General features: G+C 38.1%; 1 protein-coding gene across 2 annotated transcripts in view; it reads left to right on the plus strand.

Moving 5' to 3' along the window:
* The first annotated feature begins 4,302 nt into the window (after window positions 1-4,302).
* The window catches only part of myo10l3 (myosin X, like 3), an 82,148-nt gene continuing 63,660 nt past the window's right edge, over window positions 4,303-22,790 (plus strand). For both annotated transcript variants that reach the window (XM_067443557.1, XM_067443558.1), the window contains exon 1: window positions 4,303-4,613. In XM_067443557.1, the coding sequence (XP_067299658.1) occupies window positions 4,593-4,613 (21 nt within the window). In that variant the 5' untranslated portion in view covers window positions 4,303-4,592. The remainder of the gene's footprint in view (window positions 4,614-22,790) is intronic.

Consider the following 22,790-nt stretch of genomic DNA (forward strand, 5'->3'; position numbering starts at 1 on the left):
ATTCCACTTGGCTCAAAAATTAGGTTATCATTTTTACAACAGCACAAATATGCATGTTGGCAAATTGGCAGTCACACACTGTATTGACAAACACTCACACGCTTTTCTGACACAGAGTCTGAAATGAAAAAAATGTCTGCATGTATCACATAGAGTTGATGCTGGTTAATGAAGATATTCTCCAGGGGCTACAGAAACACTGCCAGGTTGTCTCAGTCTGTTCCCCTCCCCCATTTCCTCATGGGCCGCTCTGATTAGCCAGTAGCAGCCACCCTACTGCCTGCCTTTGTCTGAGCTCTTTGTCTGACCTCAGGTATTGCACAAGACTTCATTTGGTAATGTGCTTTTTTTGCTGAATCCCAGCAAGCACACCACACAGTTAAACCAGTTTAGATGATTTGAAATGATGCGAGACTAATTAAAAAAACAGTTTCTTTTGTGTCTGCTTAAATGAATGGGGGTTGGTGCACCACTTCAACACAACACTCACCCATCCAAGCAGGCAATGTACAGGGTCCTTGACAGCGTATAATGATCCACTTCAGTTGAAACTGATCATTCTCATTTTCTTGAAGAATACTGTCATCCGAACTATACTAAATATAGAAAGAGCAGTCATTATAAACTAGTTCCAGGGGTAAATAGTAGCATAAAGCATTATTGTCAGTAACATAATGGCACTGATCAGTAACAGCACAAAATTGTCATTTAACAGATCTCCTTCTGCTGGGATCTGTCACCGGCACCTGATGCCATTCTCATACCAGCCACATGCCTCAGTCTTAAGCAAACACAAAGTCAAAGGCTGTTTATAGCACTGTTTTGGATTGATGCTATAGGTGATCTGAAATAATAAAGTCTGATTGTCTGAATAGAGTTAGGCACAAGGCTAGGTAATGTGCGTCATTACATTCAGTTAATCAGTATGACGGGGCCGTCTACTATGAGATTAAAGCATAAGAACTAGTTAGGTTAAACCTGGCTCAGAAATACAAGAGAATAATCATAAACAGGCAGACACAGACAGACCTGGCTGCCGAAGGAAGAGCGACTGTGTCCTCACTGCACAGAGAAGCAGCTGGAAACAGAGCTACACTTCCTGACATTCTGCCCCAATTATAAAAACATTAGAGACACATTCTATCCCCTTTTCACAACCCATCAGAAAGACTTCCTTCAATTATCAAATATGGACAAACTCCCACTCCTGCTCGGAGAAAGCCCAGCGAACCCAAACCTGGCTGCCAGATACGTGAAGTCCTGTCACGACAAAAGAGCCTCCAGCAGGACAGAGCTAACCACTTTGTAAATATTAGAAGATTGGACATTTTTATTGCTATGTTTATTTTCATGTAATTTTATTTTATTTGTATTATTATTTATTTCGTATAGTGTTATGAATGCTTTGGCAATGTAAAGATTTCCTTCACCATGCCAATAAAGCTATTTGAATCTGAATCTGAATTTGAATTTGAACAGCTCAAGACAGGGAACAGATCATTTTCTCTTTGGTTTACACATGATGGTGGGTGATCTGTTTCTGAAAAATACACAATTTACTATATAGCTGTAATATCATTTTGAGAGTTAACTTCTGTATGCAGCCCTTATGATCGTAAAGCATCTCTGTAACTGCTTATGCGGGCAGAGCCGTCATCACAGACAGAGTGAAATATTCGGTATCGACTTTGATCAGAAACAGTAACTACTTCCTCTCTGGCAATCTTTGGAAGAAGACACATTTGTTAAGTCTTATCATTTTCTTATTTAAATGTATAAGAACATGACTATAAAGATGTGCACAGTTGTCAGTTATGTACAAGAAATGTTATTAGGCTTGCTATATAAATTGTATTCGCTTTGGTCTTAACCTACAATTGAATCTGAGCAATGCCACTAAAACGGCATCATTTAGGCTTCTACATCTTTCGCAGGCCACTTAACTAGAGATTAATGTGCTCCCCAGTTATACGGAGCGCTTTTATGACAAAGTGCTTTGAATATAAAGCTATGGAACAGACAGAGTTTCGGTGAGGACATTATTTTATTCCCTAAAGAACCACTTGACTCCATTACTATTGATTCTTATCCAAGCAAATCTAATATTAAATCCTAAAAAGTTTATAGGAAATACTTTTTCAAGGAGCCATAATGCCCTTTTATGTTTTCTTTTTAACTTTTGAACCCAGACTTGTAGTTTTGGGATCCAAGTCATTTTAACATTTATGTCATGTCCCAAGTCCCAGAGCAAAACTCTAATGGGAAACTAGTTACTCAGATTTTTTTTTGTTTTTTGTATACACTATGTGTTTAGAGTCAAGTCACCTTTATTTATTTAGGGCTTTATACAATACAGATTTTTTCAAAGCAGCTTTACAGGGATAAGCAGAAAATAATGATGCAAACCGGGTTAGTTTCTAATATAAATCAGCTCAAAAAAGTAGTATTATTATTTAGCTGAGGTCAGTTCAATATTGATTCAGTTCCATTAAATAGCTAAAGATCAATAAATATCTTTTCTGTAGAAAACAGTGATGTAATCTAGCTAAGTTCAGTTCTAATTCAAAAGTGTCAGTACAACCAAATCAACAATATTGCTGGATACCATGTGTAACATGCGTTTGTCATTGTTGAAACCTAGTTTACCTGTCCTTTCTGTCCTTGCAATTTAGGCATATATGCTAACCCAAATGGGAGGTCACACAGCACTGTGCCTGAGCAGCTGTAGCACACCCATACAGACAGACCTCCCTCAGTCTTTGACTTGAGAGGAGCTCCAAACAGTTTCATAGGAGCTCACTTGAATATAATTAACCCCATTGTAAGGGTCAAACATGCTGAGATAGCGGCTCTTGCTAATGATACTGATACAAGGAGTGGACTCTGCTGTGTTAGTTTTAACATTTCATTCACAAGCATTTTCAAATATTGACTTAATAATATGCACAGAGTTGTTAACCAACATAGGCTATGTTAATAAATATATTAGATTTTTCAGAGTGATGACTGATATACAGGGACTGAATTTGGGTGACTTTCCTAAGAGGACAATCCAGACACTAAGTGGGTCAAAGCCATTCCATAATTCTCTGGATACCCATTTTTCTCTCTCTTGGAATTCCAAAATTGTCATGACTGATGTGCTGCTTAAACAGGTTTTCATTCTGAGGACATTTACAAAACTTAAGTTCTGAATTAAAATTTTTTAAATACAAATTAATAATTTTCTTTGTTCTATCTTTACAATAAGATGCATATATAAAAACAGCAAAAACAACATCAAACTAATAAAAAACTCTTAAAGGGATAATGAAAAAAATGACGATTACCCCATGATTTACTTACCCTCAAGCCATCACTTTCTTCTTTCAGATGAATACAATCGGAGTTATATTAAAAATAATTTAAATCCCCAAAAAGTCTGTCATCCATTATAAAAGGAATCCTTTATTAAAAAGGTTAATAAAGGCCTACTGCAGTGATTAATTTGTGTAAGACAAATATACATATTTAAAACGTTATAAAGTAAAATATCTAGCTCCCACCAGACCGCCTTCCATATTCAACTTACAAAGAAAGTGCAACACTTAACGCAGTTCAAAATGCTTAAGCCATGTCCAACTTCATAGGCCTATGGCAGTTATGCTTCTTTTTCCTTAAGTTGAATAAAGAAGGCGGTCTGGTGGAAGCCAGATATTTTACTTTATGACATTTTAAATATGGATATTTTTATTACACAAATGCATCACTTTGCTTCAGAAGGCCTTTATTAACCCCCTGGAGCCATATGAATTAGGGGATGGATGCACTTTTTTGGGTTTCACTCCAATTCATTTGAAAGAAAAATGTTATATACACCTAGGATGGCTTGAGGGTTAGTAAATCATGGGGTAATCTATCTATCTATCTATCTATCTATCTATCTATCTATCTATCTATCTATCTATCTATCTATCTATCTATCTATCTATCTATCTATCTATCTATCTATCTATCTATCTATCTATCTATCTATCTATCTATCTATCTATCTATCTATCTATCTACACACAAAACATTTAGCTTTTACATTTATACAAAACACTACAGTATTGTTTAAGCAATTTATGAGTTAAAAAAATAACTTGGGGCCAGAAAATTTCATTCCATTATAAGGAATTTCCCCATTTGGAATGCTGTGCCATTTCATGCAGCTCCAGCGCTCTCACACGGGTGTGTCTAGTGGGCGGGGTTGTTGTAACCAAGCCCCGCCTCCAGCAGTCATACCCAAATGAGCCGGTGTCCTCAGTGTTTCCTCTACACAAAGATACACAAGCGCACGCCGGCGCCGCGCGAGACGAGCAGGACTGCCGCTAGGACAAACACGAGCTTCTTCTAATACACACAACAGACACATACTCGATAAGGCGGTTTCTGAATCAGTTTGCCAAGAACGTTAAAAGAAAACTTTAGGCTTAATCAAAGGAATTACTGTCTGGACTGTACGATGGGAACTTCAGCTTTATCTTAAGCTCGTGAATGCAGAGCATCTATACAGTGCACGGAGTCAGTGGTACCCTGATCACCAAACACCGGACAGGACCATAATACAGATGGATACCTTCTTTGTTGAGGTAGGTGGAAAACTTGCACACTTCACTGAAACAATCTCTCCGTTTCCTTTGTGATGGTGCTACATTTAAAAGGATGTTGCTGAGCTCGTTTCAAGTTTTTCCTCACACTGACAATAAATTTAAACCAGAAAAATGTGTAGCCTAGGCTATGTTTATTTTTCTGTCTGGCTAGAGACTGTATTCATATTAAAATTGTCCGTTGTTGTTGTTGTTGTCTTTTTGCTGAATCAGGTCTATTTAACTATAAAAACATGGGCTATGAAATCTAAAGGTACTTGTCATGGTTCATTATTAGGTGTTAAATCTGTTAGGACCCTCTGTCACTCCAGGTGAGAAAAAAATGGGGAGTCCCTCTCATATTCATTACAAGTTCAAAGGTTATTTAACACCCCTTCGCTGTCTTTGAAGATCACTACAGCAGTGAACAAAATACCATCTTGATCCAGAGTAAAATGATCATAAATGCCTCAGTGAAGACCCCCAGGATGTGTTTCATGCCTCCCTCTGTGTGCTTTGCTGTTCAGTCTCTGTGTCAGCATGAGAACAAACCTGCTGGCAATGAAAGCTCAGACCTCACACACAACGCACTGACCCACTGCAGCAGTATTAACTAGATACTAATGTATAGCATTCAGATGGCCTTATAAAACATCTCCCCACTTCCAATGTTTCAGACCACCCAAGAGTAGACGTAGGGCTCAATGCTGTAGTGTAGACACAAAGAAATATAGTTTTTTTGTTAGTTATAGCCTATGCTATAACCAGTTGTTGTTTTTTTCACTGCATGCAATGTTCTTTCCTTTGGTGGTCTAAAGCATTTGAAGAGTCTAATTAAAGGATACTTATTTGTACCTCATTAAATAGTGTTTTCCACACTTTTACATAGAGTCACATACTTTGTGTTGTGATAAGTTGGGCTTATGGGGTCATAGAAGAGTATTTGAGGACAACATTAGGCCTAAATGGGAAAAGTAATTAAACATCTGTCCGGGTAGGATGGAGGTCAGAAGGGGTCCGAGACACATCGAAGATTAAGAGCTTGGATTCACGTGTATGGATCCTTCCTGAATGATGAGGTTTAGAAGTAACAACGCAAACATTCCATGATTATTTATGGACATGGGCCACTGTCAGGAGGAAGTTCCCATTCGTTGGCCCACACAGCGGTCAGTGTGGCTTTAATTAATCTAGAGTGTTAAAAGTATTTTAATTCAGATATAAAGCTGAGACTATTGGAATTATTGAAGCATTAATTAAAAGTATGGTTTGGCATTATTAAAACAACATGTCTGATAGTCAGGATGGATTGTTCTAAACTATGACCTAAAGATTCTTCACTTTGCCTGTATGATTTGCAATTCAGGGTTAAACTAACATTCCCGCTTATATGCTTCACTAATATGTCAAAGCATTGCCTCCCTTCCCATCTGAATCCACACTTGGGAAAAGGCGTAATAATATTGCCAAATCCCTGGCTTCCCCTTCAGGCTGTGTTCTTTCTCAGACAAGCCCTCATCCTTCCTCTGCCAGGTGCTGAGTCACTAAACTATTGAATACTCAATGTGTCATGTGGATCCTCCTCATGCAGCTTACCTGTCCATGCCTATTGATCCTAATGACTAAGTTTGGTTGTTACCAGACAGACTAGTGGATTCATCCTCCCATGGAGAGATTTATGAAGCATGGGATTCCCATTCTGCTCAGCATTCCCACCTGTGATGGACTCATCAGTGCTTTAAAGTGAGAGTTAACTCTGAGTTCCCCAATACATAGTATATTTAGTGCATGTTAAAAACTTGAAAGCCATAAAAAGTGAATAGTGATGCTTTGAAATAAACATTTTTTTTTGTATACAGTTTTGGTTATTCACTTTGCATAATTGGTTCATTGAACTAGCTGTTCAGGGTATCACGTTCACAGGTGACAGATAAAATCAGTTCTTCGGCCGCTTCATTAAATACACATATATTACATATTTGCTATTAATCTTCTCAACAGCCTCTGTAGTAGTATTGGTGTATTTTATGTCGTAGAATAAAACATGAAAGTGTCTTGAGCTTGTGTTCACCACAGAACTTATTTCAGCCATTTAACCAAAATCCCATTTTAAAAATCCATTGACTTTTGGACAAGGAAACCGGAAGGGGTTAAATGCTAGCTCGCTTCTGCGTTTTGCCTACAAAGTGATGTCATACATGCACCACTCTATTGGACCCCATGATACAGCCAGAATTCATTTTGTAACAGCACAAAATAAAAAAAAATTAGGCTCCACTTTGACACGTTTCTATATTCAAAATGAAATGTAATTATTTTGAAATTGAGTCACCCAGTTATTTTTCAATTTGCTTGGGCGCTCATGCTCATCCTTATCATGAAGGAATGTTTATGTTTCTAGCTCACATAGGCTACTGACCTGAGGAATTCAGCTTATTCCTCAAGCAGCACATGCGTCCATTAATTCATTGAACCACAAATACATTTCCGGCTCAGTCCAGTGTCAGCTATGCTTAAAATACCCACAAAGTCCACTTCAGAAGAGCGGTCTAAAAAAAGGATCGATGAAGTGATCATGTCGCCTGGAACAACAGCTGACCTGCTTTAAAAATGGAATTCCGGCTTTTAACGTGCCTCTCAAACGGTGTCCTGCATCCAATGCCAGATTCCTTTTTCAGAAACATTCCTATCCAGAAGATCTTGGTCTCTGTAACCCTGACCCGAGATTCCAAGCCATGCCTCATGGTCGCCCCGTAGCTCTTGGATTTGAAGTTCCCCTGGTTTGGGTTTCACACTATTCTTCCCAGTCTGGCTTTGACTTCCTCAGACAACCTCTCATGCTGATGGCAACTGGAATCATAGCTTTTCCTCCTTGCTCTGTTGGGTGTACTAGACAGGAAGAACAAAACAATAAATAGATTTTGTGTTCCTGTTCCCCACCATGCCTATTTTGTTTGTCAGACCTTGGGTACATCTGTTCTTAAGCATCCATATTGAGAACTTTGTTAAAATCACATTTTTGGTGGAATTTGCTTTGTCAATAATAGGGTTGTTCTAAGGTTCCAGTGGCCTAGTGGCATTGTCATAATCTCTTATTATGACTAATCAGTCATGAGACTGATTGTAGGTACTCAGTGCTTTCGTCATTCTGCAGGTTGTTATGAAGAATTATGGATTGTCTTATCACACGTGCATGAGTTATATCAGTTCAAACCAGATTGCTTGCTGATCCAGTGTTGAGCAGGAGCGGAGCTACATGAGTACAGCGGCAATCCCACAAGGTCATATTAATCCCTTTGAATGCAGTCTGGACTCGCTCTTCTCAGGACCGGTGCGTTTACTAAAGCTTCTCTGTCATATACAGGTTTTGTATATGGGTATTGACAGGATTTACTCTGTGACCAGTTTTTTTTTTTTTTTTTTTTTACACGATTGTTGGGCTGCAGTGTGCACCTGGACACAAACCCAGATGGATTCACCCCAATTCAGTAACTCTTTGTAGACTTTGTGGGCTTAATTGGAGTGGCCAATCTGTTAGTTATGGAGTTTAATAAGCACCCTAATGCCATTATTTTTTTCTCTGATTAGAAAGCTGGATGTTATAGATGTTCTCATCACGGATGGTGGTTTTAGAGCCAAATTTGCAACCACAATGAGTCTTGAGCAGTTTTTTTTTTTCAGGGACATGGTTGAAATTTTGAGCTGCTGAATACAATATTGCTATTTTTTGTTGTGATTATGCACTAGAAAGATTTGTAGTATGCATATGTATTTTGAAATATTTTGTAGATTTTAATCACAATTTTCTATAGCACTTTTTCTAAAAGCACTTTTTATGTTACAATTTTAACTAAACTATTTAAAAGATAGCAATGTACGGGACTCATTCTCTGTAGCTGCACTTTACAGTGTCTTTTCAAGGGTGCGGTGCATGTTAATAGCGCTTCCTCTGTCATCTCCTCTGAGGCCTGTGTGTGCACTGCACCCCTTCCCCCTTTATTTCTTAATACTGTACCTCTGCATTCAGTTGTATCTCCATCTGCCGCTGCTACAGTCCCCTGCTGAGATACAGAAGCCCTGGATCCTCGCCATCAACACCAAACGTAGCTATTGAAAGGCTTTTGTTTTGCCTAAGGGGCAAATTATGTGGAAGGAGTTACCAGTTTAAGCCAATATACCATTCAGGCAGCTCAAAGACTGAAGGTTGTCTGGTTGAGATAATGTTTGGTAGATACTGTTGGTTTGTAACTGGACGAGATTCAGATTTGGCCACCTTCTTCACCTTCACATGAAAATAGTCATTATACTAATTCTAAAATGTGATCATAGTGGCTTAACTTCATTATGGTCGTCTGATTGTAGACTGTCATTTGTTCTCCAAGTAGTCATGCTTTCATTTTCCCAGGATCTTTGATAGCAATATTTAACAGATTTCCTCCACCTTTATTGACACACATTTATATGATATCACTTTTTGCTGTTTAGACTTATGATTGTTTATGAAAAAACATATGATCTGTTAGATCCCTTATAGAGGAAGCCCAGTCACTTAAAAAACACTAAAAGAAAATGATTCATGAATGTTTTGGCATAATATAGCATCTGTACAATCATCACCCACTTGGGACCTATAAATTAGTCAGGTGGATCCACCTTTTCATAATATCTGTACCATCCCATCCTTCCTTTCCTTCTGGTGACAGTGCAGCATTATTTATGTGTCCCTGTCAGCAGCTGTAGCTCGGGGCACTGAGAGCAGACGGGTGTTGCAGACAGGCTTTAAAGGCTCTGATTAACACAATCAGTTCTTGTGCTGTAATCTGTTCACAAGAGACTAACCCTGACTAGAGCCCCGAAAGATTTGCAGAGGGCTGTGGAAGGCCTCATTTTCACTGTGGGCTGAACACACAGCTACACTGGGACTACTGGGTATGTGGTTAAAGGGTTAGTTCACCTAAAAATGAAAAATCTGTGATTAATTACTCACCCTCATATTATTCCAAACCCATAATGGTGAGTCGCCTTTCTGCTGTAGAACTCGTCAACAGCGTAGGAGACTGGCACAGACAAGAAGACAGTGTTGAATAAAGTCATTATTTTTGTTTGTTTTTGCGCACAAAAAGTATTCTCATCGCTTCATAAAATTACGGTTGAACCCCTGAAGTCACATGGACAAATGTAACCATGTTTTTACTTACCTTTCTGAAAGTATTAATTGAAGTGCTGTTTATGGAGAGGTCAGAGACCTCTCGGATTTCATCAAAAATATCTTAATTTGTGTACCGAATATGAGGTTTGGAACGTTATGAGGGTGCGTAATTAATGACAGAATATACATTTTTGGGTGAACTAACCCTTTAATTGTACAAGTTAATTTACATGTATTTATTCAAATATTTTTATTGGATATTTTAAAGTGTTTGCTTAGATATTTTTCTCTTCCAATTTTAATAAATACAGTTTTAGGGGTTTATTTGTAAGGAGATTAAACTGTTGCACAGCTGACATGTAATATCATTCTTAAATTTAAGCTTGTTTAATGTCAAAACTGCTATGACCTCACAATGATTAGATAGCTTGAATATTACTGAATGTTAATTCTAGTACGCCACCTGTGACTTGACCTGGACTCCTCAACCCATGGCTGATATGTTTAAGCTGGTTTTAAAAAATGAATGTTTTGCTGCTTTATATATAGGATTTATAAATGTGTGTGCATGCAGGCATGCAGGAACAAAGCCCATTGATTTTTCATGCATCAAGCAAGCATGTTTGTGCTTACATTGACTGGACGTTTTGCTCTGTTTGTGCATTGATCAGTGTTTATGTATGATAACTATATAGATTACATTAAATATGTTCATCATGTAAAGCGATTATATCTCTTCTTAGGGACAGAAATCTCTTAAATTTTGTCCTGAAGATAAACAAAGGTCTTATGGGTGTGTGAAACTGGACATGAGGGTGACAAATTGATGACAGAATTTTCTTTTTCACGTTAAATATCCCTTTAAGTATAGGCGATTTTCAGAAAAGCTAGCATTAGCAAGCTAGCTTTTAAAACATAAGGTCCCACCCTCCCTTCAGAGCTTCTCAAAGGCCACGCCTCCTTCAAAACACATATAGCAGGGAGCAAACAAAAGCGTCACAAGAGACAATAAACTACCTCATGTCTCAAAGCACATAACATAACACAACATTGCAATTTTAATGAACATAACTTAAAGAGCTTTGACCTGTACCACCACCTGTCTGATGCAGATTCATCTCTGCATTGATAGTGTTACCATTGAAACGCATATATCCGAGTCCCAAACTGCTCCGACTATAATCTCACAAGTTTCTATCTCTTTCAAATTACAGTAGTTATGGCCTGAACGCAGAATAAAGTGGCTGCTGATTCAGTTGTGGCACATAGCATAAAACACGCGTATGATGTCTGCACGAATATATAAAAACATACGTTGACAGGAAGGTAGGACATCCTATCTTAGCCCTAAAGAGCATTTTATAGTCCTACACCTTCCACAGACGATATAAATACATTTAAACCACTTAACTTAGTGATTGCTATTGGGATGTGAAGATATGCATAAAGAATGTTTTTGAAGCAAATCACCCCCCTACCCTGCATATAAGTAGCATGAACGTAATATCCATAAGCCTCAATTACTTGGAGACCAAGAGATCTAGAGTAAAAAAAAATCAGCATGTAATTGTTTAGCCAGCCCAGATGGCGTGTTTCCTATTTTAGTACGAGTTTTTCCCTGTGATTAAGACATCATGGAGGGACATCTGTGACATGATGTGGCATAATAGTCATGGGTTAAAAAATGAGTTCAAGCATCCTGCCATCCCATTAAACTGAAACCAAGAATCCCACCCTAATTGAGTCCTTCTGTATTGTTGGGAAACATACTATGTTGAAATAATAGTTATTTGTTTTTTATGTGACTTTGTGCCTGTAAATGGTGTTTAAATTGGCTATAGTCAGCATTAGATGATCAACAAGCTAGCTTTGTGGATTACGTGGCAAGATTTAGCTTGAGGCTTCAGAGCCCCAACCAACTCTTCCATCAGAGAAGTACATTTCTCATTATGCTCGCAGTGGATATCACAACCTGTGTGGTACTGTTGTTTTTATTTGCTGATGCACAAGGGATGTTGGAATTTTTTTAATTATTTTTATTTTAAGTAGGACACCATAGCTAAGTGATCCAGTACTGTATGATTGTACTGTCATATCTACAGGCTCTCCACATTGGAATGAATCAGTGCAAGATGGCAGCAATCTGACAACAACAGCTGTCGTAGTTTGTGTAATGAAGATAGCAATGCAGTATAGTGGCATCAGGCCGCTCAAAGGCTTCTGAGATGCTAATAGCTGTGGACAGAAATGTATGTCTCCTTCATTTCCTCATTGAGATGTTTTGGTGCTGGAGAACTTATGTGTTTTGTCAGATGAGGGCTGATCTCTTATTAACAAAAAAGGCCATTTACTGTATCTGAATGGTTGTTGTGTGTCTGTTGAATGCTACAACTACAAAATCACCAAAGCAGTAATAACCCATTTACCTTCACCATGTTGGGATATTTTTGAGGGCTACAGCTGTTTATGAAATCCTATGCTTCATTTCATTTCAGATCATTGTTTATTATTAGTTCACTTCACTTCAGTATTTGGCTCGGCTAAAGGTTTACAGCAGTGGGAAAGGTTGTTTGTGCATGCAATTTGACCAACTTCCAGTGTCCAGTCTTCACCTAAGCCCAAATTATACTAGTGTTGGTGTTTGACATGTACTAGTAGAAAGTTTCATCCTCATCTATGTCTCTTACTGTAGAGTGTACCTTTGTAGGCCAAACCCTGTAAAATAATTATTTTGGCACTTTCGGTTCGACCATCTTGAAGATAATTTTTTTATTTCTGAAGAGAAAAGATGCATGTCACATTCCCATTACATATTTCCTTTCTTTTTAATTTCTGTCTGAAGAGAACAAAAATCAAATCTGTACACATATAACTTGCAGTTGGTTTAAAAAATAAAACCTTCTGCTGTGTAAACATAATGTATGAGTATCCATCCACAAGTTTCATTCATTTAGAGTACATGACAACCTGCCATTACCATTAATCACCGTCTCCAGGCTATGCTTTATGCAAATCAGTCAAACATCTCAGTTGTAAGGTTAATACCATTACATGTCACCATCTCTGAATGCAAACAGCACTCTCTTTCTCTATTGTGTGATCTAGGGGGAAGTCTGGGAAGTGTCCTTCCCCAGGGGCCACAACCTCTCCATTAGCTAATTTCTAATCAGCTGCACCTTCCATCATTTATTCATACTGCTGTCAGCCTAGTGGCAGAGCGTCAGGGCTGTTTATCTGATCCTGTACAAAACACTGCTCCTTCTCTGCTTCGCTCTCTATTGTCGATTCAACTGTGAATTTACATGTTCTGAATTGTTAATGTTGTAAATGTATCGCTTGGACAGTACAAAAGGGCACTCTTTGCAAACAATTCCTGAAATGTGTCCTAGAGTTTAAGAATGTTGGAGCTCATCTTCAGGAATTTATTCTACAAGATGCTAAAAATCCATTTCAGTTATGACCCTGATTTGAGGTGAGGCAAACCTCTCGTTGGCTTGGGTGATGTCATGCAGGTCTGGGGAGGTTGAGGACATAGGATGGGAGAGAGCTGTCTTGGTTTCACTTGGCGGTAGCTTGTGACACAGTAGGCTTCAGAAGGTACAGTTTCCCCCCGCACACTAGATTGGTCTTTTGTGTGGTTCAGTTGCTCTTGTCGTGTATTTTAATAGATCACCGAGTTGTCAAAATGCCTTTTTCAGATATGTTTAGGGTATTTTTGTTGTTGATGTGAATTTTGCTAATTAATGGTTAGTAAGATTATAATCTCCAATAAAATATTTTTTATTTTTTGAAAGAAATGATACCTATTCAGCAAAGACAATTCAATTATTCAAAAGTGAGAGTAAAGACATGTATAATGTTACAAAAGATTTCTACTTCAAATTCATGTTCTTTTGTAATACTGAAAAAGATATCATGGTTTCTACAAAGATATTAAGCAGCACAACACTGTTTTTCGACATTGATAATAATAATAAATATTTCTTGAGCAGCAAATAATCATATTAGATTATTAATTTCTGAAGGATCATGTGACTGGTGTAATGATCTAGGTTTGCCATCATAGGAATAAATTAAAATTAAATTAAAAAAAACATTTCACAATATTAGAGTTTTTACCGTTTTAGTTTTTAAATCAAATAAATGCAGCCTTGGTGAGGACTTCTTTCAGAAACCTGCTGACCCCAAAAGATTTGAAAGCTTATATATGCATAGTATTTCTTATTTCTTATTATTTAAAGGGGTGATGAATTGAGAATTGAGAAATCAACTTTTCCTTGAGCTTTTTATATATAAGGGTCACTGGGTCACATGGTACTATAAGAATATCCTGTAAGTTTCAAAGCTGAAAACTTCCTTTTTAGTCAAAGAAAAGCTTCTATAGACACCAGGCCCAGAAAACGATTGTGGGCTTCATTCCTACGTCATTGCTCGACGAAACACCACCTTTACAGCACGTCTAATCCAGTAGCCTCGCCCACCGACTCATGGAGCTTGTTGGTCAAGCACTAGCCAGCAGCAGTAAACATGTGGAAGAAGATAGCAAGATATTGTGGAAGAACACAGTCGCTGCATAAGCTTCCTTCAGATCATAATATTTGAAATGTGTGATACTTATGTGAAGTGTGTGAAGTTCCAGCTCACGTAGGGAAGAACATTTGTACGTTGGCTTCATTTCACTGTGGAATCGTTTATAAACAAGTCTCAGGTCCTGGATTTGCAGACACAATGTTGTGCCTTCTATATTGGATCCGACAGGAATGGTGGAACAAACTTATGTGAGTAAAACGTCTTTTTTATATGTAGGCCTAATAGTAGTCTGTGTGTTTTCTAGACGGGCTACCAAAACGTACGCCGGTCGGCGGAAAAGGCGCGTGCACGTGTGTGTGTGTGTGTGTTCGCGCTTATATCGACCAATCGTGCGGGTGCAGGCTATGTATTACTATCGCGGGTGGATGAGAAATAAATCATTGTGTTTGTTTGATAAAGACAAGTTGCAGTTGCCGCTTTCAAAAAAAAAATCTCTCCCTCATGTGAACTGAACTGACAGGGGCTAGATATGAGCTAGCGGAGCTTAAGCTCATTAAATATGCAGATCTTATCCAATCCTTGCCGTGGGTGTTTACTTTGAGACATTTCGGCACGCCCATCAATTTAGAAGACAGCCTCAAAACCAGTGTAGAAAATAGCCTATTAGTTATGATTGAATGTAAAAACCACACAAATGTCATTAGTTGACCTCAGACAACAGTATAAAAAAAGAAAAAAGCCAGTTCATGACACCTTTAAATTGTTCAGAGTGGAGAATTTAAGTCTAACTATATTGTTAAATTTGTTACAGAAAAAAAAGCTGAAGTTAGCTCTATATTCACTCAATTTCAAGCACTAATATGAAAGCTAAAATGTTTTGATAAACTCCCGTGTTGACCTCAGTAACCAGCTAGTCTATTGTGGATGGTCCTGACCCATCGCTATAGTTCATGTCAGCAGTGTTCAAAGGACATATGTAGATCTAAACTTAAACTTGAGCCTGTGATGTCAGCAGTAATTCAATCCATCTAATCAGACACCAACCAGTAAACTCACTATTTTCTTGAACAATTCCTCATTTCCATCACTCAGTATTCTGCAGTTCAAACCCCTGATCATGGACACATTTCTACAACTCAACGCAAAGCACCTACTGGTTTCAGAGAAGAGCAGTTTTTCTGTTTGCTTTGAACCATCATCTGCCATACTTCACAATAAATGAGCAGTTGTGGAGATTATTTTTTTATTTATTTTTTTTGCCAGATTGAGTTCAAATATATCTTTCTTTTAAATACATTTTTTGGGGAAAAATGTATTTATATTCCTCTAAGAAAATTACATGAAATTATAGTATAGTGTCATGCAATTCACAGATTAAACCAAGACTCGTTGAGTTGTTTGTATGTGTATGTGTGTGTGTCCTAATACAGTCTAAAGTCAATCAGTATTTAGTTGGCCAGACGGTTTACTCTTCAATATCCGAGGCCCTCTGTAATGTGAAGAGCTCTTCACATCTGCACAGCTGCACTGAAGGAGAGCCGGAGGTCAGCGGAGGTGTCAGTATTGTTATGATAATCCGAATACGTGCCACTGCTTGAGATCTAAATATTGTGCAGGAATCTCATTGAGAGTGTGAGCAGCTGCTTTGCACAAGTCTTTATGATATTTGCGAAGTCCACAGGAGTTCTTCTCAAACAAGTTTTCTCAAACAAAACGTCTAATGCGGAGTTTTCTGTACGTCTTTTTTGACATCTTATACATAATCGGTCATCCCAGGCCAAATACTGCAGTGTGATTGGAAAAAAAGAGCGTTGGTCGGACTAATTGCCAAATAACATCTAATTTTGTGGAAGTTGATTAGTTTTCTTTTTGTTGAGTTGATTGGGTCACTCGATACTCTTTGTCTTGGGCTTCCTGCCACAAGGAGAAAGAGACACGCCACCTTGCGCTATGTAGTCTCATTAATGTTTTAGTCTCATTAATTAGCAAGTCTCTTTCAAATTTGGCACCGTTAAACACACAGAGGTAATAGTAGCCCTTTGTGAGGGTTCAGAGTGACGGAGCATTTTAAGTTATGCTTTCTATTTTAAAGGACACAGGACTTTTTTTTTTTTTTTTTTTTTACCTGTTAACAGTTACTGTTAAGATCCTTTGAATTTTGACTATCAACCTTTGCCTTTTTTTTAAAAACACATTTCTCTCTTTTAAAAAAAAAAAAGAAAACAGCTAGATTGAAGTTGCAATGTAATGGAAGTAGCAACAGATCATTTCTTCCATAGTGAGACATGCTTCTAATTGTAATGGATTATTGCAAAAGAAGAACATGTTGGGCGGGATTTGGTTCTGTCGGTCGGGGTTGTTGATAGAATAGAGGCAGATTTAAAGGTCAGGTTGTAGTTGATTGAGTTGATAAGAAATAGACTGGGTTTAAGCAGACTAAATTATGCAGGAGGAATCCAGCATACAGTATGTCATGCATCCTGGCATATCTCATATGCCAGTGAGAAGTAATTTCATTGCAAGGTTGAGTTATGGCAATATAGTTTTTATTTTATTTTATTTTTATCACAATAAGATCAAGATGCATTTAGTAAATTGATTTTAATTTACACATGCGTTTACCAAAATTGCATTCTGTTTTTAGGCTTTTGCCACTATTGAAAAGTAATAGTGTAGAAATAACAGAAAGTGTGGGTAAGATGACAGGGGGTTGACAAATGACGTGGGGAAATGCTTAAATTAGCGCTTTCCATATGTGCATCTCGGTTCCATGTTGTAGGCCAAACAGAAATTTGAGTAAAGGTGCAGTGACATTTACTGTTACTCACCCAAAATTGCATGGGGGAAAATACAGTCATTCCAATAGGAATCCTGTTGCAGATTTCGCTTGTGTTCAAGTCGGTTATGTGAATTTGTGGCACTGACCAACAGAAAGCTGCTTGTTGTGAAAGTGACTTCTGTGTGTGCTGTGCTTCATACATCTTGACAACCCATAATGGAATTTATTTTGCCAGCAGAGTTTTGATTTCTATTGATTCACTGGTGTTTTAGCTGAAAGCAGCTGATTAATGTCTCATACCAGTATAATACGATATAATACGAAGGAGTTATTTAGTTTGCACGTGTGCTGCAGTTTGACAGACAAAACACTGCCTCAGAGTTGCCCAGCTGGCCTTTGTTTAGGGATTTCCGCTCGGTTGCCCTCTGGGACCAGAGCATGACCATTCTGCATTGAGACGGCCGAGGTGATGGAAAGGTGGGGGAAGGAGGGGATGAAATGATGGAAGTGGAGGAGAGAATGGAAGGAGGAGGAGGTTTGTGTTTCTGTGACCATCTGTTGCCTATACAATTCACCCCGTGCACAAAGCAGGTTTACACTGCTGTCTTTTAGAGGCACGCATCATGGAGCGCGCTTCTGGAAAATCTGTTAACCTCACCACATAATTGATGACATCATACAGCGGTTTCCAGCAGTGCCAGTGGAAACATGTCTGGTCTCAAACGTTGTCATTATAGTGGGGGTATTATAAGAGTTTCAGAGTTCTTCTTTTCCTTGAGTTCTCTCAAAATAAATATGAAATGTAGGATCTCAGGGAGGAACCCATCGTTGCTGTTTCAGCAAGATTTAAAAAAAAAAAAAAAGATTACATGGTAATGCACATTTTTGGAAAGACATTTTGGGAAGAATATGAGAAGCTGAGCACGTTAGCTTTTCTTGCTCATGATGCTGTAACTTTAATTTATGTCTGTCCATTCTGGCTTTATATGGGGTCATGGGGGGAAAAGTCGCATGTTGTTCTATAGTGCTACTTGACATTGAGTGTCCTTGAGTGGAGAACATCTGTTATTTGACTGCATTTCTCTCTGTAGACTTGAAAGATCAATTGCTAGGGTTGTTTGGTTGTTGTTTACTAGCCCAAGTCAAAAGGTTCTCTTTGATAATCTGCTCCCTCGATACGGCTTGGGAAATGGAATATTATTATCCACTAAGCAAAATCATCGGATTGCTTTGAAAAGTAATTGCATGCCCCTCTCCTCAAGCCACACAATTTGAGGTATTAGTTTTGACCATGCAGCACAAGTTATATGGTGAAGTTTAAAAATTATTGTCATTATTTATTTATTTATTTGCCTAGTCCTAATTATTCTAGCATCGAGATTATCCTCATTCTTCCACCATAATAATAGATGTCAGCAAACTGAACCACAGTTATCTGCGTCATGACTCATGAGGAATTGAATTTATTGGTTCTGCCCATGCCAGCATTTTATAATTGCTATGTAGTAATCATTAAAGGGTCCAGCAACAATACCCATTCATTCAAAGAAATAATTGATGGTGGGCCATTGAATTATTGTGCAATAATGCACACTCGAGGTGGTAATGTGGCCACAAACCGGAATCAATTATTGTCTTATAGCAGATTCAGATTTTGTATTTCAAGACATTTGTCTTAGAGTCTTAGAATATTAGTCAACCAATCAGATTCAAGCATTCACCAGACCCTTAGTTATAATGGTAAATAAGAAATATTGATAATCCCACCTCTTTAATAGTTGATCAACTGTAGCAAAGGCTGTTTACTTCCTTTAATCTATGAGATTAAACACAAGTAATTCAATGACGCCATGTGCCATAAAGTGCGAATGCTGTAAATGAGAATTATGTAACAATAGCATCTGATCTTCTTAAATCCATAGACCCTGCTTCGGATGTAATTCAGTTCAGTCAGGTCACGTGAAACAGCTTTTCCAAGCCCTGTGCTTGAGTAATTTTCCTCTCGTGCCAGTCACAGACCTGGCTGAGCTTTCTCATCTTATCCATGATTTTAGCTCAAATGATGTCCTTCAGATGCTTAAATCGTATTTCTGTTAATATAGGTATATGTTGGAGCTGATTGTGCTTGAGGAATGAAAGCCTAAGGCATGCATTAACTGATGGAGGTAGTCATATTTAGTTTCATGCATATTCGATGATTGAACATTTAAGAGAAGTTGAATGTTAGCTTTCTACCTCTGCTTGTCAAACAATGGGAAAGACATTAGTACACATTTTTAGCCTCCCCACCCCTTCTTTTCTTCAAGCTCTTTTAACTCATTCCCATAGGCCCCAAGCTACAATTAGCAAGCTTTTTTAAAGAAACCTGAAAAAGATGTTGATGATACAGGACACTACGCAGTGGGGAACATACTGAAAAATAGGTCTCCTTAAAGATGGCATATTCTATTTACATAAATGATTAAATAAACTTTGCTAAAAATTTAAAGATCTGCCATTCAACCATGAAGCTATTTTTAAGTTTTAATGAGTTCATCGAAAAACGAAAGATCTGTCATCCTTAATTTACTGTCATGTTGATCCAAACCTGCATGCTTTTCTTTCTTTCGCAAAAATGAAGAGAAGATATTTATCAGAATGTCTGAGCAGCTCTTGTTCCTACTATTGACCCTTTTCATATTTACATGGTTCTCAGAAGCAGAAGTCGTCATATAGGTGATAACATTTTTATAGTGGTGCACAGGAGACTACAACAAATACAAACCGATTCCAAAAAAGTTAAAAACACAAATTGTTTTTATTTTATTTTATTCATAATACAACATAGGTGACATATCAAATGTTTAAACTGAGAAAAAATATTAATTATTTTAAGGGAAAATAAGATTTTAAATTTCATGGCATCAACACATCTCAAAAAAGTTGGGACAAGGCCATGTTTACCACTGTGTGGGATCCCCTCTTCTTTTTATAACAGTCTGCAAACATCTGGGAACGGAGGAGACAACTTGCTCAAGTTTAGCAATAGGAATGTTGTCCCATTCTTGTCTAATACAGGCTTCTAGTTGCTCAACTATCTTAGGTCGTCTTTGTCGCATCTTCCTCTTTGTGATGCACCAAATGTTTTCTATGGGTAAAAGATCTGGACTGCAGGCTGGTATTTTAGTACCTGGATCCTTCTTCTACGCAGCTATGATGTTGTAATTAATGCAGTATGTGGTCTGGCATTGTCATGTTGGAAAATGCAAGGTCTTTCCTGAAAGAGACGACATCTGGATGGGAGCATATGTTGTTCTAGAACTTGGATATACCTTTCAGCATTGATGTTGCCCTTCCAGATGTGTAAACTGCCTGCCACACACACTCATGCATCCACATACCATCAGAGATGCAGGCTTCTGAACTGAGCGCTGATAATAACTTGGGTTGTCCTTGTCCTCTTTAGTCTGGATGACATGGCTTCCCAGTTTTTCAAAAAGAACTTCAAATTTTGATTTGTCTAACCACAGAACAGTTTTCCACTTTGCCACAGTCCATTTTAAATATGCCTTGCCACAGAGATCATGTTTAGATATGGCTTCTTTTTTGACCTATAGAGGTGTAGCTGGCAATGGCAAATGGTGGATTGTGTTCACCGACTATGTTTTCTGGAAGTATTCCTGAGCCCATGTTGTGATTTTATCACAGTAGCATTCCTGTATGTGATGCAGTGGTGTCTAATTGCCTGAAGATCTTGGGCATCCAGTATGGTTTTCCGGCCTTGACCCTTGAGATTTTTCCTGATTCTCTCAATCTTTGGATGATATTATGCACTGTAGAATCTATGCAAATATTTGCATCTATGCTAATTAGCAAATATTTGAAGTTATCATCATAACTTCAAATATTTGCAAATTTTCTGACTATTGGTGATCCTCTGTCAATCTTGACTCGCCACTCTGAAAGGCTCTTTTTATACCCAATCATGTTGTCAGTTGACCTAATAAGTTGCAAATTGGTCCTCCAGCTGTTCCTTACATGCACATTTAACTTTTCCAGCCTCTTATTGTACCTGTCCCAACTTTTTTTTAATTTATAGCTCTCATGAAATCCAAAATGAGCCAATATTTGGCATGCTATTTCAAAATGTCTCACTTTCAACATTTAAAATGTTATCTATATTCCATTGTGAACAAAATATACGTTTTTGAGATTTGTAAATTATTGCATTCATTTTTTATTCACAATTTGTACAATGTCCCAACTTTTTTGGAATCGGGTTTGTATATTCTTTGTGCTCACACTACCACTAGCTCCAATAGCAAAATAAAAATATTCAATAGCATTTCTATGAGTTTCCAAAAGAAGACAAAAATTATAGATAATGGTGGCCAGAGGAGAGAAAGATGTCAAAGTTGCTGTCACTCATTACTCATCACTGTATGAAGTCATATGATAGCTTTGTGATGACCAAACTGAAATCGTTTGACCACTTTTATGATACATCAATGGTTCATGATTTTGAAGCTTGACAGCCTTTGGTCACTATTCACTTTCATTATAGCAGTGTGTTCATCTCAGATAGCGGACCTGCACCTAGACACGAGCAAAACCTGTACGTCAGCAGAGAATGTGTCTACTAGACAATCCCCTGTGAAGGCCTCGTTGATCTTCAGCAGAGACCACAAGAGCCAGACAGGTCCTCCCCACAGACCCTATGGGCTCCATACCGGCGGGATGAATCAGTCTTCAAGCAAAAGCAAATGGATGAATATGCTACTGATCCAGATATTAACTCTTGACTTGTGATGCAGCTTGAATCATAATCACACCGTGTTCGTTTGTTCGTTCGTTGGCCAGTGGAAAACATGGCTCCCTGACTGAGCCTGGTTTTTCCCAAGGTTTTTTCTTCATTCTGTCACCTGATGGATTTGGGATACCTTACCACTGTATTGGTGGACTATCCGCCTCCACTAGAAACCTTGAATGTGCCTGGCCTCATTATAATCTACGTCTCCTTTGCAATGTATCATGTGTCTGTGATCATCTGCATACAGCGTGTTTTGGAAAGAGTGTATGTATATTGTTTGAATGCCTGCACATGTTGCCTACGGGACCCAATGCTGTTGCACATGTCAGGTCATTATTAAAAGTTAATGAGGATTGATATCCCTGAGCTCTGACCTTGGGGCTTGGGTTTCCTGGTGGAAGCCGCTCCCATTGATCCTTTAGTTCTCATGTGCTGTTGGACAAACTACTCTCTCAACACTCCATTGGTCGTCTGAATGGCCGCACTGTGAAGATTTATGGCTGTCAGTGTTAGTGTGAGGGATCAGAACATGGCACACCATAAAGACCTGTTCACACCAATAACCATAAGCATAACTATATTGGCATCCACACTTTCTGCCATTTTAAAGCTTCAGCAGGATAGATTCTGATTGGCTGAGTTTTCATCCTTATATCAGCTGAAAAAATCCTTCTCAAAATAATTCCAACAATATCGTTTGGTTATCATTATAGTTGTGGTGTGGACTTCCCGGTTTTCATAGAAATAGAAGTTATTAAGACTTTATAGTTATCATCCTTGACGTGACTGTGAATGGCCATTAAGACATTGTTAGGGTTCATAACAGCAGGAAATGACTAGTAGTCTTAGCAGCCAGACTTTTGTTTTCCTGTTTTTGCATATCCATTTCTGCATTCTTGGCCTTCCGATTGAAAACATGGAAGTTGGCGGCTT

Source organism: Pseudorasbora parva, chromosome 5 (assembly GCF_024679245.1).
Source record: "Pseudorasbora parva isolate DD20220531a chromosome 5, ASM2467924v1, whole genome shotgun sequence".
Classification (NCBI taxonomy): domain Eukaryota; kingdom Metazoa; phylum Chordata; class Actinopteri; order Cypriniformes; family Gobionidae; genus Pseudorasbora; species Pseudorasbora parva.